At 35.7% G+C, this 26,406-nt stretch overlaps 1 protein-coding gene across 4 annotated transcripts in view; it reads right to left on the bottom strand.

The window, feature by feature from the left end:
• The window catches only part of SNTG2 (syntrophin gamma 2), a 241,631-nt gene that overhangs the window by 80,358 nt on the left and 134,867 nt on the right, over positions 1 to 26,406 (bottom strand). For all 4 annotated transcript variants that reach the window (XM_032184891.1, XM_032184892.1, XM_032184893.1 and 1 more), the window contains 2 exons: positions 21,781 to 21,872; positions 6,475 to 6,602 (listed from right to left, as the gene is read on the bottom strand). In XM_032184891.1, coding sequence (XP_032040782.1) covers positions 6,475 to 6,602; positions 21,781 to 21,872 — 220 coding nt within the window. The remainder of the gene's footprint in view (positions 1 to 6,474; positions 6,603 to 21,780; positions 21,873 to 26,406) is intronic.

Raw genomic sequence — 26,406 nt, 5'->3', positions numbered from 1 at the left:
ATGTCTCACTTCCTCCAGAAACAGAAAAAAAAGGTAATAATTCTTTGAACTCTGTGGTAATATTAATATACACAATCCCCCGGAGTAATAATTTGTTATTTGTTATGTATATATATATTCTTTTGTTGTTGTTGTTGTTTTGTTTTTGTTTTTTGGGGGGTGGTGGGGAAGGGAGGGAGGAGAAGGATTTATTTTACATTTCCTTTTCCACTGTTCTGTCTTCTAAAGGAGGTTATTTACTAGAACTAAGAATGAAGAGGTGCCACATGAATTTTCCAGAGCAACACAACTTCGGGGGAAAGGGCGAATGGTTCCCGCGTACATTCGTGTGCTTAGCTGCAGTACAGATTTTAAAACTAGATGCTAAATATTGTGAGGATGAAGAATAAAAAAAATAAACCACCTCACTCTCCATAAGTTGGCTTCCTGCAACTGAACAGAATTAAAGCGATGTGTTTGAGCATGTGACTATATTGCCCTAGACTGCAAAGCAGCAGCAATTCCCTTAATTTTGATGCCATTGATTTTTGATGCACTTTTAGACTGCAAATATCTTGCATCCAGAATGTCTAAATTCTGGCCAAAACATAAGGAACAGGTACTAAATTGGTCCCTAACTTTAAGAATCAGTATTCAGTGCTGATCTTTATTCTAACTGCATGGCATAGCTCCTGTCTAGCTCCTTTTTCCTGCTTGACTTTTCTCTGAGTTAGCCCTTATTTTATATTAGGGTGTGTCAGTCTCTCATTGTGGAGAGATCTACAGAATAACTATTCATTTCTTGGGCATCTCTCTGTTAACAGTCTGTTGAGAAGAGCTTATCCTGTAGCCTGTATTTACCTGACCCCTAGCAACTGACTTCCAGAACATCTTGCTGTTTAAGTTAAATTGTAAAAGTAGTATTAGAAATACTTATTTCAACATTTTTTTTTTAATAAAAAACACACATGGCAGTGGTCAGGCAGCTAATAAAAATTGGTGGGTAGCACAATTTTAAAAAGAAAATCTCAGATTTCATGACTTTTTCACTTATCAACTTAACAATGTAGCAAAAAGCAATAAATTGTCCTATACATCATATTCCTAAACACAGAAAAAAAGTACTTTATGTAGTGCTAAAAAGCTCAAGAAATTCAGAACAAAGGTTACAGAATAGACTTCCTTACAGGCAGGTACCAAGCTCTTTAGTACTTTATAACTACACTCAAAAATCAATAGGCATGGTAAAAATCACAAAACATTGCCCACAGCAATATGTCACATTTATTACAAGGCTACTAGGTCTAAAAGTCATTGAAAATTGCTTTCACTTTCCATACCTATGCTGAATGGGAAGAAAAAGAAGTTTAAATTCCTTAAGTGCCAAAAAAACCCTCCAGTTGACAAATGTTAAAACACTAGAGCTAAAAGGAGGAAATGTACCTGAAGAGAAAAAAATAACTCTTCTTCAAAATCATGTCATATTTTAAATGGATTATATACATAACGAATTTTTGAATAAGAAGCTGCTACATTTAACAGAATAGTAAAACATATCATAGAAGCACAGGAGGAAAAAGTCATGTATAGGTATCACGCCCAATGCTTTGCCATTTGCAAGTTAAAAAAAGTAAATAAATCATATATTGCTCAATGCTCATTACTATTAAATCTCATTGCTATTAAATCCTATTTTGCTAACCAGTTAGACAGGACAAGTTCCACTACTACAGAGACGGCTCTAGAATACCACCATTCCAGTGGTTAGAAACCATTGGCTGATTTTTATCCTGATTTATCCTTCCTGTTAACCCAACACCCTAAGAAATCAAAATAATAGGATATATTTCTATATGATTAACTAAAAACACTGTACACTTAAGTACTGTATCCATTCAAATTTTATGTTTTAATTCGAATAACCAGAATTGTACACAGATTCTAGATCGGGTTTTAGCAATGTTTGTACAATGGTTTTTATGCTTCTCATTTCTAGAAATTGTTTCTCCTGCTATATTCTAAAATATCTGTTTTTCCTTCATAAGTCTGCAGAACAGTGATATCCCAGGGTTATTTTCTGCCTAACTATGGTATGGACCTAATCCATTCCTTCCTCTGCTGCTGTCCACCAAAAGGCTCCATTAGGCTCCTATGGAAAATGAATTTATTTGTTCTAGATTTTTGTTCTAGTAAGAATCCTTAATGCCATTCCCCTACACTTGGCACTATTATGTTGTATTCCATTTCCAATTGTTCTATCCTTTCATAACATATTGTGCTCTTCTTCTGTGTAGTGGATGCTGATTCTGTCACTAATGATTTTAATTAGTATAATTTTATTTTCTGTATCATCAGTCAGATAGTCCTTAAGAGATAATAACATCCATCAAAACCTTTGCTTTCTTTTTCTACTTACTTTTTATCAGATGTTATTCTCTTTCGCTCCTTAGCAAATCGAAAATAATACCAGAATTTAATTAAGTTGTTTTTGTAATTGGGATCACAGCTACTAGGGCTTATAGGTGCTGGACCAGAGTTACTTCCAGCTCACCCATTTCTTCTGTTCAGTTTCCATCTTCCAAATACGTATTTTTTTTCAGTCTCTAAACTTACAGTGTTCAAGAGGTTATAGCTATACTACCTTCACTTAAAGCATCAGTCAATACAGCAAACAAAAATGATTACCTAGGGCTGTCAGTGCCCATTGTAAGGACTAGAAATACCTACACATAGTTCCAAATAAGGTTCTATATATTCTGTTAGAAAATATGAAAGATCATAAATGACTAGAACTATGTTCTTCACCTTCTATGTGACTACTGGTCTTTACCTTTCTATCTTAAAAACAAAAAGTCTGCAAACGACATCAGGAACAAAAAATTATTTTGGGTAAGCAAGGCTTACTTATTCCACTGTTAAACTTGTATCACATTTAGTGACCAACTCTGTCTTTAACAGTCAAAAAATGTTTCCATTCCTAGCAATTGCGTGTACTCACAGGAGCAGAATTCTCACTGTCCATACTACCTTAATAGTTACAGAGAAAAATAGCACAAATGGACTGGCGAGAACTGTAAAATTATAAAAGTAGTGGTGCTATATAATAAAAGCAAGGACATTTAAAAGCCAACGAACTAGTAAGTAATCAAAAAGAGCAGACTAACCTATACGCTACAAAGAAATATTCAAATATATTTCAATTATACCATCAATATGAACTGCACTAATTACAAGTGATTTGTGCAGTTAAGATAATGTTTATCTTGATGTTCATACTTTCTGAAGATATAACTGGAAAGATCCTGCATTGAGAAGATGAGAAACATCAACTACGATGTTCATATTTCCTTTAAAATATTCTAGGGTTGGGAATTTTTAAAATTTTGTTTAGTTATGTGGAAAAGAGACTTCAGACTCTTTGCAGTATTTTTTTTCCATTCCTCTTCATGTATAAGGAAGGAAAACCACCTATCCCATTCTCTTTTTTTTTTTTTCTTCTTTTTTTTTTTTTTTTTCTGTTAATACCTACAGTGCAAAATCTAAAATATATGAAAGATATAGTTGTGTCATAAAGTCACTAATCTTCAGACTTTGTGGGAAAAGTCAAATGAAAAATCCAGTGTAATGAAAGTCAAAATATGACTCCTTTTTCTTACACCATGAAAAAAGAATACTTGTCACATAGAGGTGCTCCTGACCATCTTATGACACAAAAGCTAGAAGTATGTATTTTCTTGCCAAAGTTACTGGAAGACTCCAATGAAATACTACAACATACTTTAACCACAAAGGAAATAATATGGCCCAATCTGATTAGATTAGGCTAGATCTGATCTAAACCACACTAAAAAATATGCCATAGCCTATCTGAAAGCTCTAACTATATAACCTGTTTCTAACAGAAAAATAGTCAAAAATATTGAGGAAGATGCTAACAGTTTATACATTGTTATACTCTGCCTTTTACAAAGCAAAGGCATCAAAAAGTTGCCTTTCAGTAATAAATCAGACTCTGCTCGACCTTGTTCCTGAGGTTGTCTGAAAATTAGATTATTAAAACACTAGGAATACATACACATATCTTAAATATGAAAGCAAAAGTGATAATGAGGTCAGAGGGGCTTTCTAGACTGTCTGACAGCAGTATATTACATCAGAACAGCAAGAGTAGTTGGACTCACAGATACTATACTTAGCACACACAATTGATTTTAGTAAAAGAGTATGCTATGTGTTCTGTGACCATCTGGAAGAATTTCAGAGGTGAAAAAGCAGTGCTTTCAGTGTTACCTGTGAGTGAATAAATGGCCAAATAATCATACAGGCTTTAATATCCTTTCCCAAGCTGTAATATTTTACAAAGTTTCAAGAGAATGTCAAAAGCTAAAAAGACAGATCATTTTGGTAGAAAAATTACATAGACCTCTCTTTCAGAATTTAATTCAGGGAAAGAGTAGGGGAAATGTCCTTTTTGTCCACCTAGAAGAGAAGGCGCACAGCTGTGTATATGACACCGTAGAAAATAGTTTCAATTGTTCAACGATACAGACTTAAAAATGAGACGGGGCTGTACCAGTGCCAGAGTGCCTTCTCAAGACAAGGATTACATACAGATTCACAGTCTCCCTTTATATTGAAAAAGCAGGAATTCTCCTTACCGATCATATAGACCCTTCCAGACCTCCTTCCCCGTAGTTTTTGTTGCTGACCATGATGTTACATGGCATGGAATAATCATTTGATCAATTTGGGTCAGCTGTCCACATTGTGTCCCCTACCAACTTCCGGTCCACCCTTAGCCTACTTGTTGGGGGTGGGAAAAAGAGATGCTCAGCAACAACAAAAATACTGGTGTGTTATTAATATTATTTTAGTCAAAAATCCAAAACATGGCACCATGCAGGCTGCTATGTAGAATATTTACTCCACCCCAGCCAGACAGTACAGTATCAGAAGATACGTTATTTCAAGGCATTTTCAAAACGTACAGCAGCTGTTTTCAGAAGTGGAATCTCTTGGGATTGCTTCATCTAATGCATAGAGTGCATAGAACAGGAGTTAAACAGCTCCAAACTACCAAGGTGATAACTGAATTCTAAGGTTTAAATGTTCTGTCTTCTTCCACTTATCCTTTAAATTCACAAACATTGATGATGAGCTGATGATGAGCTGATGCTTAAATGTGCACGCATAGATAAATTAAATTAATCCACAGGAGAACCTCTACGACCTGAATGGATTGGAGGCCTGTGATAGACTGGGAAGTGTTGGATCAAATGAACAGGTCAGCTGAAGGAGGAAGGAAGAAAGTGGTGGAGGAAGTTATGAGAGACTTTTTAAAATGGAATTAAGAGATCAGAAGAGGGTGTGGAACAACTTAAAAGTTTTCTGTGCAATTTATTATTATTGAGCTGTGACACTTCATCACAAAGTCTGGGAGAAGAGACGCCAACAGATTTAGGGGACCAATTGCTCTAAGCTAAAAGCAGGATAACTGTCCTACAAAAAAATAAAATAAAATAAATGATAATTCACATCATTTTTTTTTGGAAACAGGTAACAAATCTGGTGTAGATAAAGAAAAACAAACACGTTAATTTCTGATACTTCCTGGTAGCAGGTGACCTTAACAGTTGATGCTTCAAGAAGGATTCCAATTCTCTCATTTTCAAAAATCAGAAATATATAAATATAGGGCAACCCATAAAGAAAATGGAAACTAACAACAGTGAACGAACTGCTGTTCTCATAAATATGGAGAACAGTGGACTACTTGAACCACAATTAGTGACAGATTTGTGGCAGTCCTACCACGCTTAAAGGATTGCAGAAAAAAAATATGCATGCTGCAAAATGTTAGAACTTTCTCAAGCATATTATTTACTGAGGCTTCAACAGCCTTCACTTTTGCTTTTACTTATTTCCTGAAGCCCACAACAATCACCTTTGCTATCCTACTCCACTGTTGCTTTATGAACTATTGCCTAAGTATCTGAGATGTGGCAAGATTCTATGATGAAAAATAAAACACTTTGTACCCTCTACTTTGAGAAAATCTGTTGTCAGTATGAGTTCCTATATGACAATGATAGGCACATAACATTTTGCAGAATGTTATCATTTTTAAAGAAAAAGGAGTGTTTACTGACAATATCTGAACTTACTCTATTACAGAGATATGGAGTGAAATGTAATACCTTAAAAATTAATTCAAGTAATGCCAAGCTTAACCTCTGTGCTAGCTGCTGATGCTAACTGAATTCCCAAGGTACATCAGATTACAAAAACATATTTATAGGAGCTACATTTACAGTCTTTTTACTTTGTCTCATAATCATAATGCATGGTATTAATCTCAAGAGAAGATGGACTACATAGATTTTAATAACAAGACTTTCATATCTCCACTCAAAGAATCCTTATGTAGCCAACACTCCACAGTAAAACATTAGGTACAGCTAACTAAAACAGTGCTTCTCCTTTTAGATTACAAACCTTAATTTATCTGTTCCAGCTTTGTACCTCGAGATTCGAGCCATTGACAGAGGAACTGATAAGGTGTCTAGCCAGCGCTTCTCATATTTTGGTTCATTAGCTATGGGTGAAGAAGGTGATGATGGAGCCTGTGCAGAATAAATGAGAATCAGTAAGTACAGTTTACAAAACAACATAGTGCAAAAAACATGAATATTAATCTCTGGCTCTGCTTGTCTCAGAAAGGAATAATATATAGTGATAAAACTATTTAAGAAACTTTAGTTTCTTAAACTTTGTAGATTTAATAACTCATGAATTTAGTAGAGAAATAAAAACATTCACGAAGAAAGCAATGCTGTCCATCTTGACAATATATGTGATATAATTTGATACTATTTTGACTTAATTTTAGTATTGCCTTAATACTAAATAATATATATTGCCTGAATACTAACAATACATATATTTTTATAACTGAAAATAAGAAGGCAATTTGTTTTGTTTTAATCATAAATGTCCTGAATTTTATCTAAATGCAATGTGAATTACATTTTTGACTTAAACTAATTTGGTCCATGAAACTCTTTGACATGCCTCAATTATCAAAGAAAAAGACACAGTATCCTAATGTAAGTACTACAGGAGTCATTGAGAAGACTGGTTTCTTATTTATGCAACAGACTTTTATCCGTAGTATTATTTAATAGTTGATTTAAAACTCTGTTTTCTTTGTTATCACTACCTATATATGAAATGATGAATTTTGGAAATTTCATCTTAGAAGTTTTCCTTCAAGTGCCTCTATTGGAAAGACAAGGTTGCTGATACTCTCCAAGCAGTAGAGGATGTCCAGATCTCACAACAGTGAAAAGACATACTTTTATCATCTACTCATTACAGCGTACATAAGAAAATGATGTTAAAACAAATGTGTGCAAATGCCAGTGCAAATTAAGCTAAGGGAATTAGCCTGAATATATAGCTATTAGTCAAACCTGAAGTAGAGGTTATATAGATTGTTCAGTCTAGCCATACGTGTAGCATCTTATGTATTGCAACTCAATATTTAATTAATTCATGAAAGCAACACAGTATGAAACCTGATTAAAATAAAATACTTATGAAATTTTAAAAGTTGTCAAAGAACTACTGACACTAAAACTTTCAGGGAACTTCAGAGAAATACACATCTTAATACAGTTGCAGAATATTCAGTTTCTTCCTTGAGAAATAATATCCAGAGGTTTACACTATTGTATCACTGACTGAAAGTACAAAACTATGTCTAAACTGTGAAGAAAAATAAAGGAAAAAAAGACAAAGGTGGTAACTGGTTTTCTTTGCAAATGATTTGAAAATAGTGTTTACAGGTAAATATCAATTAAATTATGAACTGATTAGAAAATGATGGAAACCAATGCTTAGCATACCAATTCAGATTTATAATCATGATTATGAGCATATAAAAGGCTTATTAAATGAACAACAGAATGAGCTAGGATTTTCTTACAGAACACATGTAAACAATGCACTTGAAATTTTAAATTGGTATTTATATCTCTGCACTACCATGACATCTGCATATCTCACTTTTCTATAAAGAGAGCCATTACTATGTAAAGACAGGCAAAAAAAAAAAAAAGAATTTTAGGTCAAAGTTAGGCATCTATGCTATCTGTATCTGGACCGAAATTACCTGTCCCAGAGGACTTACCAGTAGAGGAGTGAGTTTAAAGATGGTTATTTTTATACGAGCCATAAACATGCACCAAGTAGAACAAAAGCAAATAAACCAAATGATGGACCAGCATCAGCTCTCTCATGCCCAGGTATTAAAAAAAATAAAACCTACCCAAAATAGAGAGCATTCTGGGAATTGCTCCATTTCTATTTTTTTCTTCCTGCTCATAAATCTTTTAGGTTTTTGTTTGCTTCTTTCTTTTTCCTGAAGTTCTTTCTTATAGTCAGCAGCAACTGATCTCTCTATTTCTTTAAATAAATCAAAATACTGACTTTCAGATTCTAACAGGATAACCGAGAGTTAGTGATTGAGGAACACTTCTCTAGTAAATAAAAAAAAAATGTAGTGAAATTGGCAGAGTTGGTTAACAGTAAAGTATCTTGTACACTGCAAACTCTTTAAGGAAAAGAATCATAGAGTTTCATTTAGAGTATTTGCAATCCCTAGACAATCCAGCTTTCTTTTGACTGAGATCACCTGATGTTCAGTATGAATATTTCATAATCAAGTCCATTGATTAATTCTATGTCATAGAATTAGCCACAAAAAGATGGCTTGAAAGCTTAGTTTAAACTTGGTAATATCATAGTGAGGAAACTGATGCATATTTTAGCATTCTGTACAAATGAAAATCATTGACAGAATGACAGGCAACCTAAAGTTGAAAATGATAACAGAGTCTAACATACCCTGTATTTCTTTTAGTAGGGTCTATTCTGTCTATTATGTAATATTCAATTTAAGAGTATTTTACAGAAAAAAAAAAAAAAAAAAAAAGAAAAAGAAAGGGTCACTAGCAATTTGATATTTCAGTGTGGTCCCTTACACTTCAGTCAAATGCTTTAGTAGGATAACAGCATAAAGAAGAAATATCTCCTTGTAAGTAAAGATAAAAATTTTAGAAAATCTACATCACAATTATCCACTAGATTTGTTAATTAAAGGGGGGAAAACCCTTGGTCAAAATTTATTAATCTCAAAGTTATGATTCTAAATGCTAATCTGTTATAACTTGTGTAAACTCCTAAGGAAATTTGGCTTCTGTAGACTATTTCAAAGTTTTGGTGTTTGATAAACATATGAGAAAGTGTTTTTCAGATGGTTATGTGTTTCACCACCCTAGTTCTGGGTTATACATGTAGAATACATACCTCATGATCCAGCCAGTAATGACCAAGAATAGGGAAATGATATAAAGAGGTCAATCTGGCTCAAGTCTCAAATTTCTGTTTCTTACTAAGCCATATTATACTAACCTGTTTATGGTAGAACGGAAATTAGAAACCTCCTTATCTTGTTACAGACAAAAGAGGGCATACACATGGCCACAAGGCCATTGCATAAAAATTAAATACTATCATAGGCCCAGCAGCCCATTTTATTCAGTTTGCCCTATAATCTACTAATACTTCAATCAGAGACAGATCCTTCACTACATCCCTTCAAAATGTGAATAAATGGGGATAAACAACATGGTGAAGAAGCAAGCCAATATAATCTTTGCAAACAGAGGTCATGCTTCAGAAATCTTTTAGAGTTTTCCACGCAGTTAGTTAATGAGAGGACCAATTGCTACGATGTACTTTGGTTTCCAAATACCACTTGTCCTCACAAAAGATTCTTAACTGATTTGCTATGAAGTAAGGCAAAGCCCTCAAACAAATTAATAATTAGGTTAATAGAGCAAGCAAAATACTTGTTAGTAAACAGTTTTTGCAGCGGAGTGTACTATCAGTGGACTCCCAGATATACATGCTATTCAGCGTACCAATTGATGATGTGGACAAGATGGTAAGCAATAGACTGATGAAGTCAACAATGTGAAACAAGTAATGAAAAACAATAAAAAGGAGATCAAACTGCAAACTGCAGCAGAAGCACCTCATGATACTGAATGACTGCTAAAAGGACTGCTAAAAATATTATAGATAAATGTATGTTAATGCTTATGAGGTAAGAATATATTAACTTTTCCTGGACTGTAATGGGTTATGAACAGATGATAAATACTCAAAATAACATCTTGCTGTTGCAGAAAAAGCAGATGTATGGAATTACTTTCAAGCAAATAACGATTAAGTAAATAAAGACTAATTAGACTGGAAAAGAAGTAACTGACATGATTGTATGACAAGTGTATATAAGAACACAGAGAAAGGGACTAGGATATAATGGCACACTTTCCCTAAAAATATAGTAAGATCCTAAAATACAGAAGGATAAAAACAATGAAAGAATGCATTTCTGTATATAAGAAACTCTAGTTCAGGAAGCACCTATCCAAAACATCACTGGAGGTGCAGAGAACATACCCCATAAATAATTCTACATATTTCCTCTATTCTTGGATTGTCTTGAGGGCATCTGTTGGGGACGAGCTTTTTGGCTAGATGATCCTTTGGTCTGACCAAGTGTACAGAGCTGGCTTGAACTTCAAGCCTTCTGTCTACTAAACAGCTGCTGCTCATGCTCTGCACACCATTCCTCCAAAGGACTAAAAAAAAAAAATGACTGTTTAGAGATAATCTCTTCAATTGCAGCTTTTATCCTCTGGTTCATCTCACACCTTTGGCTTTCTGCTGAGATCACCAACAATGTTGCCAATTAATACCAATTTGCTTGCAACACCTGTCCATTAAGAAATGGATTGAGTACAAAAATCTCATTTTTGACAGAACACTGAATGAGGATCAGTTTGTAATGACACATAATCACTATCCACCTGGGACAGCTGTGTGCTGTTGACCTGGAGGAGGGAATGATCCTATATCCCATTAGCAATCACTGACCTATGAAGGACAACGTGGGCTAGTGCTTTGTTGCTTTTAAAAACATATTCTGTAACTACTCATTATGGGACAACCATGAAGTCATACCATAAGTAGAATGAAAAGGCCTCCGTTAAGTGGGAGACCTAATCAGACATGTCTCTATAATTAAGCTTCCACTAAGAATATAGGAAAGACATAAATAGATCATAGTTCACTGTGATTGTCAACTTTTTATCTTTTTGTGACATATTATTTGCTGAACTTGGGCAACTCAATTATTTTACCTTTTTAATTTTAATTTTAAACTGTCATTGATTCTAAAACCTCTGCAAGAAAAATGTCATGTCCTCAAAAGGAAGCATTTCTGAATCCACACTAGTAATTTAATTTGTCGTTTCTGTTAGGCCTGCACCTTGAAAGCAGCCACAGTGATATTTTAGAATGAATGACATGCTGCTGCTTCTTTAAACACGGGCTTTAGGCAGGCTGAAGCTGGGTTAAATCAGTTCTGGACTCAGAAATACTTACAGTCATGTTGCTCAGCAAGCTTAATCTTGTTTTAAAATATACTTGTCAATTCATAGTATAAACACTGCCTGGTTCGCAGAAAGGCAAGTCTTGCAAAGTCTTCATAGTGGATGAAGGACTACACCTGGAACAGAAATGTATCTATCAAACACGCTCTCATATCACAATTAAGCAGAGGTAATAATAATTGATAGTGTTTTTTCTTAAAGGACTAAACTAATTGGCATCAATGATTTGTTCCCTTGAAAGTACTTTCTTTATTACCATGCTACCTTGCTGCTGCCAGCGGCCTTAAGAAATAAAGAGAAGACAGGACTCCTTATCAATATCTGAAATTTCAACTGTAAGTGCAGCTAGCACAAAGGATTCCACAAAAGGCTTGTGTTCTATATGACTTTCATTTTCTATGAAAACCCCTTAATTTTTGCACTTTTTTGCTAAATTATGCTTGAGGGTTTCAGAAGACTGGCAAGATGTTCACTGGAAAATTAACTTTCAGTTAATTTAATTTAAATTAATTAATAAATCTAATTAATGACAGTTTTGGCAAAATCTAAAATATAAAAGAATATAAAAGAAAATAAATAAGCAATTGTGATATGCATTAGGAAAATTTTTAGCTTAAATTCTGCGATCTTGTATTTCTTCCTGTAAGACTTTTACTGACAATTCATCCACTTTTTGCTTTAGAAGATTTATTCTTTCAAAGTCTATCATTAAACTCTTGAGGCTGTTCCATAAACTGGTACTTCTACCAAGCGCATGTGTATGTAACAGACATGACTTATTTTAGATTACTACTTGTGATGAACACTGGTTCAATTTCAGATGCTATTATTTATCTTTTGAGCTGTTGTTGTTGCTATTTCCTCTTTATTGAGCGTTGCTGAGAGTTTCTGAAAAGAGTATCAGATATTTCTCTGAAGATATGTGTATGAAAATGCTAGCAATATTAATACAACATTTTATCTTCATATATTGAAATATTTTCCTAGGAAAAACAACTCTGACATTGAAGTGCTAAAACATGGTATAGCATAGCTTAATTTCTTTAAGCTGTAACTGAAAAAAATGGCTAATACATTTTTATGGACTTTGGTAGAAAACCAAAACAACTCAGTGTAGTTAATACTAACTTAATCGCTTTTTTTTTTTTTTTTTTTTACAAGCTGGAGAGCATCTTGTCAAAACTCTATTACTGAAGATATTGCAGCACACTCAAAAGAAAGCCCTCAATATGATACGCTTTTCAAAGTAGGCATATTTGTCTTACTGTTATTTTGGAGGAAGGGAATTAGAATTATATCTTTTCCTGCAGCAGCACTGGAAACCCCTCAGCTCACAGTGTGTTGGTGGTGCTCTCTCTACACGTTTCAGTCAGGTCAGCGACTGATATCTGTATGTATATTGCATATACATATGCAATATACAAATGAATAAATAAATGTATATGTAGGATTAGTTTTCAGGGGATCAATGAACTAATCTGATCGATGTATAGCTGAGCATTTGCTAACACTTATTCTAGGGAGAGACAGGAAACAGACGCTGCTGACTAACTGGGGAAGAAAACAAGACCGCTCTATTTAGCAGTAAAAGGGTCTTATGTTAGCTGATATTAATCATGGAACAACACAATTACAAGTGTTCAGTAGAGACATGACTGAAATTCTTGCAGTGCCCAGCTAAAGAAACACTTTATTGAGGTATCTATTGTAAAGAGGAGTCAATTAGAGTGTTCAGCTTGTCTCAGAACTCAGAGGGATGTAATGATGATATCAAAATACCTGTGCATTTCTTTGATGTAGCATCAGTTCAGAAGAGGGTCTGTGTTTATTTATTTTTAATGGAATGCTTAGAGGCAGGTGCGCAGTTCTGTGACAGCTTTAAGAAGACAGTAATTATGTGGTAAAGTATGCATCACCAAATCATTTAATAAAGGCTTTTATACGGGAAACAAGCTCTTCCAGATGAAGTAACAATTTGGACAAGTAATTTGATGTCTTTAAAATTCGATGAAAGAAGCAACTTTTAATTATACAGCTCTATTCTACACTATTTTAATCGACACACATTGTTTAATTAAATGGGAAGAAGGTGAAACAGCATGTGAAACAAGGATACTGCCCCTCCATTTCTATTACAGAAAAAATGATTTAATTCCAGTGCTGCATCACGTGTAGGCTTCTGAAATTTAATGCCTGCTCTTGAAGACATGTAGTGCATTTGAATTAATGGATAGTTTTGCAGACACTGAGCACCTATATGTGGTTACATGGAGTCTGTATACGTGTTAGGGTTCTCTGCTGCCCTATTCACTGCAGTAGATACGCATTTAAGTCAATGAGATTGCTATTCTGCCGGTGAGGAACAAATTAAAAATCTTTCAATTATATAATTTTTTCTAGAAGTGATTTACAATGGAAAAAAATAATGAATATTTCATTACAGCTGTGCTGCTAGGTGCTGTACCTTTTTTTTTTTTTTTTCTTTTTTAAACGAACCAATAAGGTACAAGCCTGACTAAGATATTTTTAAAGAAAATGTATGGACTACTGCACCTTTTTCTTAATTTGTTTACCTTAGGCTAAATGTAATTGGTTCCTGAGTAACCTCAACAACCTTGCCTGCAACACCTTTCCCAGGCATATTCTTTCTTTGGAGGATGAGGGGGGTTGGAAAAGGGGATAAAGTGGTTTTTAATAAATCTCAGCACAAAAGCAGAAAGTAATTGTGACTCTTCTCAAATTATAACAGAAGTCAGGAAACAAAACACTATGTTAAAAGTATATAAGGAAAAATACAGAACAGAACACAGTGTTGAAATTATTATAGTCACTTCATAAATGCAACTGTACTGAAACTTCAGTGTTACAGACCGCTTTTGGCAGCCTTTCATATCCCCAGATGGGGTGTTCTGTCCTTGCTGAGAAGAATTAGCTCAAGGTTAGAGAAATTTTTTGGCCTTCACACACTGCAAATTCCTTGGGACAAATTTGAGGTTTGTCTCCTGCTCCTATCACTGACTGGCAACTCAGTGTCAATTTGTTGCAGAAACTTGTGGAATGACAATGGATGCAACTTTGAGGGAGGACCTGTTGCCTTGATTTCACTGTTGTTTATTATTATAAACCTTTTATGTATATCTGAACCACTGGAGTTCATCTATGCTAACATCACATCTAGATATGGGTCATCACTATTCACCTCTGTTTCCCTGCTGCTCATTACCTGGGCCTAGTATTTGAAACACTAATCTAACATTAACTATGGCAACAGTAAAAGGATCTTTTATAGTAATACTAGTAATGCTTGCTTTCATTTCTAACATTTCATCTTCTAACACATGCAGTCTTCAATCTCATGGATGCTCCCACATATTTTTTCTTTCTAACCTAGGACTTCTGCTACTCCCTGCTAACATACCTGAAAGATTGCTGCTCTTTCTGTTGCCAAAAGTTGATAAAGGATCATAATTTTGTTTAGTCATGCAATGGAGTTTTACATGTATAACTTCTCTTTATAATCTAGCTCTGCCCTGAAGCAGTCCACTTTGTGCCTTTGTAGTCATAAGCAGGAGAACAGATAACGAGGGAAAAGAGAGATGCATTTGTACAAAAATCAAATGCAAATTTAATTCATCCCCAGCTCTCATTCTGCATTCCTGAACATCATAAGCCAAACATAAGAGCATTGGTCATTAATAATAAACAACATTCCCACAAACTTCTTTGTCTGTATGTGCAAATGAATGGTACTCAATGCACTCAGTGCAATCTACAGAGCAATACAACTCTCCGCAAAATGGATTCCTGGTGACTGGTCAGATAACTGCTCCCTACAATCAAATAAGCAAGGTACTCCAAATACTCTAATTACAAGTGTAATTAAAAAGAAACTGTATAATCACCGCATTTCTACCAGCACTGATAAAAATAAACAACTTAGGCTTTATCTCCTAAGCCATTTTCTTTTCACTGCTGCTGAAAACTACAATGAACAAGTTCATAAGAAATAGGAGAAATGCATTCACAAGAGACTGTATATGGGAAAACAGGTAGAATCAAAAAATGAAAACAGATACGTTACAAAAACAGTTTTTTGTTTGTTTGTTTGTTTTTTTACTTGACACATTATTTATATTGTGATTGTGCTGCACGTTTTTTCTCAAAGATAAACAAAAAAGCCAGAACCTTCTAGTTGACCTTTCTTGGTCTTTGATTTCTTTTACTGTGGATAATCCCCACTTAAAAAACTGTAAAACTTCTTCTTGGGCTGTGTGTGAATATCAGCTTCACTTTCAGTGCTTAAGTGAGTACTTTTGAAACTAGTATTAGATGTCACGAAACTGACATATTGCTCAGTGTTCATTTATTTAGTATCTAGTAAGAATTCCTTTTAATTCAATGCCGTAAGTTCTTTCACCACCATTTTTAAGTCTCTAAGTTTAATAAACAAAACAAAAACCTTAAAAAACAAAAACACAATGTGACGAACAAAATATGACTTAAATTAAGATTGGGAAATTAAACAAGTGTTTAATTTCTGTGCAGAAGAAATGGCTATCCTGATGAATCACATATTAAATAGAAGAAGAAATAAACCCATGGAAAGGATTAACAAGATTAACAATGACAATAGGGATCAATAAAAGATGAGACTTTTAAAAACACCTTTTATTCATTTCATTAATATCATAGCAAAAGTCCTAATCAACTCAGAATTAGAGAAACATAGCACTTTTTAACCTCTAAATCTCAGATAAACAATTTCCTTACTCAATATCAAAAGCATTTTTATCAAAAGCAGATCTAGAGTAGTAGAGTAGGAAGTTATTATCAAATAGCTTTATTTTCTACTGATATGACTTCTGAGAGGTGTTATCAGAAACAGAAAATTTGGATTATTTTTCTCTGTATGTAGAAAGGAAATTGTTTCATATTTTATAGTGGAGAAAAAGGAGTGTGCTTATTTGCAGTGCGTTTTATCTCTTTTCATATAGGATCTCACCACAGAAGCAGTTCAAGGTATTCAGTTCAAGTGTAGCTAGCTATGTCTGTTTTAAGTATTTTCTTTTCTGTTCAGGAAAAGGAAGACGTGGTGATGATTATTTTCATAAAGGTAACCAGCACTGTCTCTCTAAGCTACTTTTTGTATTTAGTAGATTTATTATCTCTTATGCAAATACATTACCAAATGATACGCTATGAATCACAAGTCAATTTAAAGTTATAATTCTTTCATACACAGTGAGAAAATCATGGATTTTCAGATCAGGAGTTGGCAGAGTCTACTGGTATCACACACTGAATCACTATAACATAAAAGATATTGATCTGAAATCTTGAAACTTCTTTAAAGTGAGCTACAGAATGACAAAAATGAAGAATAAAATACAAATTAAGAATGATAAATAGCATGTTTATACTGAATTGGAAGGCACTACAGAAAAAATAAAATTATTGAAGCTTTTAGATGTGGTGCAGCCATTTCATTTCAGCTCAATGGTCTGGTTACTTACTGCATTGAAGTATCCATCAGCATAGCTTTTACCCTCAGTACAAGGGTCTCCAACACCTTGCATGCACTCTCTTCCCTTTTTGGGGAGGTTTGTTTTGGGACTACTGGTTTGGGACTGAGCTGTATCATTCTCTCACTCTGAAATCAGGACTACCATATATGTTAAAGACATAGGACCTACAGGTCCCACCAGATGTTGGGCATCTGTATTTTTCCTTTTTATAAACAGTATGTGGTGCTAAAGTAGGCATCTTTCTTAAATCAAAACTTTTTAATTGAACAGATGAAACAAAGACAGTAAAGGAAAAAAAAAAAAAAAAAAAAAACAAATAAACATGTAAGCAACTTAGAAAATTCTAAATGCTTGTTTCATTTCATTTAACCAACTAAACTTAGCATACACTATCAAAATTAAATTAGAATTCTTAAATTACATGATCTATTCTAGTCTTAGTCCATTTATCAGAATATCACTTTTAGACAATTCAGGGAAGTTGGATATTCAAAGAAGTGAAAAATTACTACGGTTTCTCTTTGAATGGCAACTTTCATACTATTTAATAGTGTCTTAGCAATTGGTTTTATTTCAGATGTCTTCTTTGTTTATTTGTCCAGAGGGCTGACTTGGAAATCCAGCTAGAAGAATATCCCTACAGTATTTTCTCCATTGTTTTGTAGTTAGAATCCTTCATCTACATGTACTATAATCACTGGCCTAGAGAGTAGCTCTTCTAAACCTATGTTCCCTGAAATTTCAGAGTATGATTAATAAACCATGTATCAGATACAGATGAATGTATCTGATACTACCAGTCTCTACAGCGTTTGTCACACTGCTCAAGCACAAACCAACTAGGTGTGAAGAGAGCACTTCATCTCATTTCTCTATGTTCAGGGCAAGCCCTCTGAAGCACTCTACTGCAAACTACTCAAATATATAGGAAATATTTCTATAAATCCTGAAGATGATATCAAATCACATATAACAGATGCTTCACAGAAGATATAATAAAGATATATCTAACAGAGGCAAGCTAGCATGAGAACTGAAAATGGTGTAATCATATTAGGCAGAGACAGCTTGATGTTAATACGGCTAAACTACTTCCTATATGATACAAACTAGTAACACCACAATATATTCTGGTGTCATGCAAATGTTACTGCCTGAGATAGCATTAGCTCTGGTGTCTCTGTATTACTGGTTTTCAGAACAGACATGCTGAATGACAGTCTGGTAAAACTACCATAATAATCATTCTCTACCTCCTGTCCTTTCCTTTAATATGTATGATTTTTGAAGTAGCATCCATAAATACATGTGCATTGTCATTAATATAGCAAGGATCTGACTGTGGTTAGGAAGGTACATACAACATGATGTAACAGATCATTCAGAGTGAGTCAGATCTCCCTTACCAAGATGGGGTTTAAATACTCCTACTGGGCAATACAGTCAGTGGGAATGTCAGTCCAGCTCTTGCTTTACTGAAAAAATGAAAATACCTAATTCAAATTAGAAGCATCCACTACTTGGTACCTGAAAAACATGCAGTTCTGAAGATCTAATCACAGCTTATCTATATCTTAGCTGGATAGATGTCCGTCCAAAAGATGGACTACCTCAAAAGCCAGCCGTATCAGCATAGAATACATAGAACCTTGCTTTTGTACATTATAAGAATCTGGCAATTTTTGGTTTTATTTCCTATGAAGTGAGATTGTGACACTTTTACTGGCTACAATGTAAATTGTTTTGCTTAGCTTCACTTCTAGGTCATTGTGTCTGGTGTGAGTTCCTCTCATGACTTTTTGTCCAGCTTCAGAAAAAGACAGAAAACTGCTGTATATAAACAAGTTAGTACCTCGATATTCCCCGTTCTGTTTTTACAGAAGCTTACATACAGTCTTTTGTGTGCTACCTTGGAAACTAACTCTGAATTACTTTGTGTTACAAGTCCATAAAACTCCAGCCACTTACTTTTGTAATGTGTAGAATTCCAAGCGTGCAATCCCCATTGTATAGTCGTAATGATGATTGAAAGTTATTATGGCACACATTTTAGCAGTTAGTAGGCATTAATTTGCTAAAGCATGCTAATGCAATCAGAGGAAATCACCTGACCATAGCCCTCTTCATATAATGCAAGCACTTTGAAGAAAGGACTTGTTTGGCTGCATAGCAGCCGGTAGACAGGCATTGCAGAATAATGGACCCTTATGGCAGATGTCTTTGTTTGTTTGTTTTTTTGCTAAGACAACAGTGCAAGGTAACCAAAGGTAAAAATTATCTGGATAATTGCAAGCAAATAAACATGATATCTTCAGTATCTATACTCAGTTTGGACCCCAAGCACTAAAGTACAGATATTAAAACAGAACTGAATGCTTTATTACTTATCGTATAAATATTTGCCTATTTATATTACCATTTATATTACCATATATATCACAGAATCACAGAATCACAGAATTTCCTAGGTTGGAAGAGACCTCAAGGTCATCGAGTCCAACCTCCAACCTAACGCTAACAGCCCTCCACTAAACCATATCCCGAAGCTCTACATCTAAACGTCTTTTGAAGACTTCCAGGGATGGTGACTCCACCACTTCCCTGGGCAGCCTGTTCCAGTGCCTCACAACCCTTTCAGTGAAGAAGTTCTTCCTAACATCTAACCTAAAACTCCCCTGGCTCAACTTAAACCCATTCCCCCTCGTCCTGTCACCAGGCACGTGGGAGAACAGGCCAACCCCCACCTCGCTACAGCCTCCCTTGAGGTACCTAAAAAGAGCGATAAGGTCACCTCTGAGCCTCCTCTTCTCCAGGCTGAACAAGCCCAGCTCCCTCAGCCGCTCCTCGTAGGACTTGTTCTCCAGGCCCCTCACCAGCTTCGTCGCCCTTCTCTGCACCCGCTCAAGCACCTCGATGTCCTTCTTGTAGCGAGGGGCCCAAAACTGAACACAGTACTCGAGGTGCGGCCTCACCAGAGCTGAGTACAGGGGGACGATCACCTCCCTAGCCCTGCTGGTCACGCTGTTCCTAATACAAGCCAGGATGCCGTTGGCCTTCTTGGCCACCTGAGCACACTGCTGGCTCTCATTCAGCCGACTGTCAACCATCACTCCCAGGTCCTTCTCTGCCTGGCAGCTTTCCAACCATTCCTCTCCCAGTCTGTAGCTCTGCTTGGGGTTATTGCGCCCCAGGTGCAGGACCCGGCACTTGGCCTTGTTAAACTTCATGCAGTTGACCTCAGCCCATCGGTGCAGCCTATCCAGATCCTCCTGCAGAGCTTTCCTACCCTCAAGCAGATCGACACACGCACCTAACTTGGTGTCATCTGCGAACTTACTGAGGGTGCACTTGATGCCCTCGTCCAGATCATCGATGAAGATATTAAAGAGGACCAGCCCCAGCACCGAGCCCTGGGGGATGCCACTAGTGACTGGCCTCCAACTGGACTTGGCTCCATTCACCACGACTCTTTGGGCCCGGCTATCCAGCCAGTTTCTAACCCAACGAAGCGTGCGCCAGTCCAAGCCAAGAGCAGCCAGTTTCTTGAGGAGAATGCTGTGGGAAACAGTGTCAAAAGCCTTGCTGAAGTCAAGGTAGACCACATCCACAGCCTTTCCCTCATCCACCCAGCGCGTCACTCTGTCATAGAAGGAGATCAGGTTCGTCAGGCATGACCTGCCTTTCATAAAGCCATGCTGACTGGGCCTGATCGCCTGCTTCCCCTTCAAGTGCTGCATGATGACTCTCAGGAGGATCTGCTCCATGAGCTTTCCTGGCACTGAGGTCAAACTGACAGGAAATATATATTTATCTGATGAAAAATAGCTGTAAGGATTAATTTAGAGAGGTAGTGGTCAAATGTTCAAAACTTGACAGAAGCAGCAGACACATGACTGGAAAAAAAAAAAGCAACAGAGGTCAGCAGAAGCCTGTACTCCATTCACAGGGCATTCGTTCTTTACAATGTAATATCCAACTGAAAAGAATACAGCTGCAATTAGTTGAGCTAATCAAGTTTTCAGCATGAACCGCTGTTCTTATACAGCTATTATTTACATCTTCAATCTTCATTTTAAGAAGACAGCAACATTGTCACCTACTAAAACATCTTATCTTCCTTGGTTTTGACAATTTCTATCTTTCCCAGAGAAAATAATGTATTTTTTCCCACAATGCTGCACTTAATTCAGTCATAGATGTTTGCTGCTGAAAAAAAGTAAGAAAGAACCATCCTCTGGATTGAAGTAATAGACTTGTTTTAAGTCTGCTTTCTCATTTTATTTTTTTCCTCCTTTTTTCCTTTTCATCAAAGTTTGCTTCAATAATTCAACCTTAACATTCTCGTTTGAATTCCATTTGCATTTCAGCATCTTTACTAAATTTAATAGCACAATGCTATAATTCAACAAAATATGTTAAAAATTGACATGAGTTCATCTCCACACAATGATCCAACCTTGTTGTGATCATTCTGAGAAGCTTATCAGTGTTGCCTCATAGCAACTGAGAATAGCAACCATGTTGGCTACTTCACAAGTATATAGAATTTTACAGCATAGGCACTTAAAAAAAATCCAACAAAACAAATAAAATAATAAAAAAAATAAAAACAAAATCAAAACAAAAAATGCTTAACCAACCAAACACTAAAAAAAAAATTAGGCTAGTCTTATGGTGTTACATTAGCATTCTGAAGCTCAAAATGGAGCAAAAACTTATATAACTTATGCTTTTAGTATTAATTTACTTACAGTGTTAATTGAGTTTCCATTTAAATGTAAGCCACTGTCAAAGAGAGGTGATGAAGCTCCACTGCTGTGATCACTAGATGGTCCAGGGGAACCTGGAAATCAGATCATGAAAGATAATTGCTTATATTAAAAATATATGTATATATCTATTCCAGCTGTAAAACATGTTAAGAATTTCTAATACATATCACCAAACCAAAACTGCATTTTAGGAGGATAGACAATAAAATGTGTCAATCATATAATATATGTCTAAGAAGAAAAAAGTAGCTGGATGTCATTTTATGGAGGCTGTCATTCTGTAAAAGCTGTGCTCATGGGACCTTAGATGCTTAATTGTTTGCAGGATTAAGCCTTTTTTTTTTTTTCACTGAGAGTGAGACATTCAAAATCAAGTAACAAATTCAGTTACACAAATCCCATTAATTTAATGAATAAATTTCCTACTCAGTGTTGAAAGTCTCATCTTTGAGTATAATTATGGAGAGTGTATCTATACACAAAGCTAATAAGAAACTCTCAAGCAAGTATTAACAGTACACATACTTACATTTTACTAATGGATATATATTTTTCATAAAGTGGCAATTACTTTCAAGAATGATGCACCTTCTCAAACTAAGAAATTAAAAGCAAATAGTCATCTTGCAATGTTGATACTGTGTTAATATTCTAATATAACACAGCTATATTCTTTGAGATATCTGTTCCTTTAAACAGCTATTCATGATCCTACTTTAGCAGTTAATGGAACTCTAGGAAAGCTTAATGCATTTGTATGTAATAACTCGTTTAATATAACAGAAACAATACAAAGCCGCATCATTGTGTAATTTTTGTTTAAATATAAAATTGTAACATATAGCACCAATAATACCCAATTACTGTCAGAATACACTTGGCCTTACCAATAAAACATATAAAATCAGTTTCACAGCATTATATTCATCATTACTGAAACCTCATTTTTCTGTCTGAAGAAGTCACCTGAAATTGCCTTTAAATCATTTCATATTAATAGGTCTGTCAAATCTAACATCACAAGAGTCAAAATGTCATTCCAAGTCATATATTTTTGTATGTATCTATTCCACATATCTGAAAGATTTAGCAAAATGGAAGTTAATTCAACAAAGGCTCGTTTTCTCCATAACAACTCTCTGTCAGTCCAGTATTGAGATCTCAAAATTATACTCTGCATTCTGAAGTTTCAGCATGTTTTCATTCATAGTCTTTTCTGTATAGTTTCAGACGATGTCAGCAGGAGGCACTGCTATGCTTCGCTGATACAGGTCTAACCCACGTGCCAACTTAGTAGCCAGGTACATTTTGTACCTACTATAAACCTACAGTGCACCACAAAAATCGATGTTCAGAGTTGTAGGTGACCACAGGGAATTATTGTAACAGAAAATGATATCTAATTTTTTATAAAAAAAAATGTTTAAATAAAAAACTTCACATTAAATTCCTTGTGGAAGAGTCTGTTGGAACTTCATTATCTCCCATAACAGACACGTATGACAGGTCCATGAGTTGATCAGATTCTTAATGTGGACCAATCCCACATCTTCTGCAGTTTCAGCATATCAAAATAGACAAATATAATTATTTCCAAAACTCTGAATGAAGGATTTACTATAATACAAAATATTATATTAGTGTTTTTAAGTATGTAAAACTCACATCTGCTGCATGGGAAAGCTTAGAATAAAAGGTGAAGTAACATATTTTCCTCCTCCCAACATATCACTCCAGACTTGCTTTTCAGTTTAGTAGCTTTCTTTGGTTTTCTGAGTCACAACAAACTATTCAGCCTCCCTCAGTCTGTCACCTTCACCACTTGATTGCAGGGAAGTTCACAAGCTGTTTAGTCTGCTCCCTGCTTATTCGGCCTCATGCACTCATGGACTATTCCTTCATGGCCTCGTTCTGTATTTTGGAAGCTTCTGTTTATATTCAACTGCTTTCATGGAAGGTGCAGTCCTCTCATCTCTCCAAGGAGCTCTGCCTGCCTCCTGGCATGGCAGTCCCAAAGCAATCAGGTGGGCTGAACAAAACATAGGATATACATACACAGCAAATACATGATCCAAAAAATTACACTAACAAAAAGCAATCTTATATTATTTGCTACTATAGCTCTTGCCCAAATAGATGAGACTCCAAATCAAGTGCTGGGTACCAGTTCAATTTCTGGAACATTAGTTCATAATCATCTAAACAAAGCGCTTTTTTAAAATAAAGCATCAGGTATAGACAATTCCCCTCTCCATGACTAGTGGGGACTGATACCAGAAGCTAGGTACATGGTATATTGTGAGACTTTCAGCAACCATTATTATCACCTAGCTTTCTTCTTATTCCACCCAAATTGTAGTTAGGCAGTCAAGCTATGAGAAATGAAAACTTGTACTATGACAGGTCTTATCTGTTTATTTTTATTATTTTTTTCTTAGCTGTGTCATTTTTGTTATCTTAAGAATGCTAGTTCATAAAGGATTCTGTGAGTATGGGAAAGAAAGATTTTTACCTGAGCAACAGATGACTATGCTCAGAGGAAAAAACCTCCCCTGTGATGTGTGAAAGGGCCAGAGAAAGAGAGAGATATCCAGTATATAGGATTTTTCAGTCCACAAAAGAGACTGAGATACTCCTGAGGGTGGCAAGAAAAAGCCAGAACTCAGAGGTGAGTGAAAGAGACTTCTTAAAGACCAGAGGGGATTTTGCAGATCTAGCAGTAACTCAGGAAAATCACCAAGTTATCTGACACTAAACCTAAAGCAATAAAATATTTGCAGTGGAAAAGGTAGGAGTTGTTTATAAAACCTTTTAATTCTTTTTGACAGAATCACTGAGATTTTTCAATTTAAAAAGTCAGGTGTTCTGCTACTTAGTTTAATAAAGCCTGGATATATATACATGTGTATGTATATATAAATATATATATATATATATATATATATATTACACCTTAAAAGTCTTAAACTTAGTAGACCTGGAAAAGTCTATTTTAAAGATCATCATCAGTTTTATCTTTTTAATGTATTTCAGTCAGTGAATTACACTGAACCTCTAAACAACAAGCAAAAACCTCAAAATGAGCATATCAACGTAAGGCAGTCAGAAAGACTTTATCCTCTAAAACACTACAATTTTTCTTATGATTAACATTGCTGAATGATACTAGAGATGTCCTGTATAAAAAAATAAACAAGCTCATTTATCTGACTTGCTAAATTTGTCATAGACAGCCTCCAATAGACAAAAAGACTATTCTAGAACAACCGCCAAATTAAAGTCAATAGAAACAGAGGCTTTGTAGCCTTCGGATATTCTGATAATTTGGTATAACCACCAAAATCAAAAAATTCTTAAGAGAGCCTGATTTACCACAAAATGCCCTGAAGACTCTTTCCAGCAGGAGTGTATCTTATCTAAAAGGGTAAACACCTTATGTCTTGCTCAGCTCTGGGATGGGTAATGGACTTAGTCTTAGAGAATCCTCAATGATGGTACCAACAGGCTGTAGCTGTAATGTTCTGTAGCAGGCTAAGAAATAACACTCATATCCAATTTTAACCTCCTGACACAGCTCCAAAAAATGAAATTTCTTATTTTGGTTTCCAGAAACATGTATTTGTTTTCTTTCTAGCTGGAAGACACCTCAGAGCAGATCACAGGTCATGGGATGTGGAATCATCCCATGGGGGGCAGACAATGCAATGAGTAGACAGTTACTGATCATGCAATGCAGCTCCAAGAAGATGATACCTGACTGGTGGACTACCCTCAGCCCACCACTCCTTAGCTGGTCCACTCTCATTCTGCAGAGGACTCTGAATCACAGTGTCCAGACTCTACAGGGGTGTGCCCTCAAAGGCACACAGCTGTACACCCTGAAGAAGCTAAGTCAGGTGCTCCTGGAGTATGTCAAAACCTATGCTAGTTGTTCACAATCTCTGAAAGAGTGAAGAAACCAGCAAATGTGGTGAGAACTGCAGGCACAACTGTTGTGACATCTTATGTCTTTAGTACCCACAGTGGGAGACAGTGCAGGGAAGGAAGAGCTATGAAAAGGAAGCAAGGGAGGCAGATGCTGCTCCTGATTATGTGCTTATAAGAAATAGTAATAACACTGGTTAATGGGAAGAGACAGTACAGTTGCATTTGAAGCGAACACACCATAATACTAAAACTGCTAGGGTAGCAGCTGGTCTGACTGAATCCTTGGATGTAGGGGACCATGTGCGTGAACCTTCTGGGATGCCAGGAAAGCCTCAGATACTTCAGATTTATGTATATATGCACTTTAATCTTGCCTGCAATGTGAGTTGGGATGCATGTAGTTGTATAGTAGAAATGATACTTAGGTTGTTATATTTTTCACTAATTCTTGTTCCTGGACCTGCATGCACTACCATGTGAAGGTGGCAGTTGTCTCACACGGGATGTGTACTGAGTATAGGTGGAAAGGCAGCGGGGCTCCAGGTGTGGCCTCTGTGAGAAAAAGCCAGGGGCCGCCCTGTGATGGACAGAGCCAGCTCCAGCCAAAACAGACCCACCACTAGGCAAAGCTGGTGGCACCTCTGAAAAAGTGTGTTTAAGTAAGGGAAAAATCCTACA

Source organism: Aythya fuligula, chromosome 3, assembly GCF_009819795.1.
Source record: "Aythya fuligula isolate bAytFul2 chromosome 3, bAytFul2.pri, whole genome shotgun sequence".
NCBI lineage: Eukaryota > Metazoa > Chordata > Aves > Anseriformes > Anatidae > Aythya > Aythya fuligula.
This window is presented reverse-complemented; position numbering and strand designations above follow the sequence as displayed.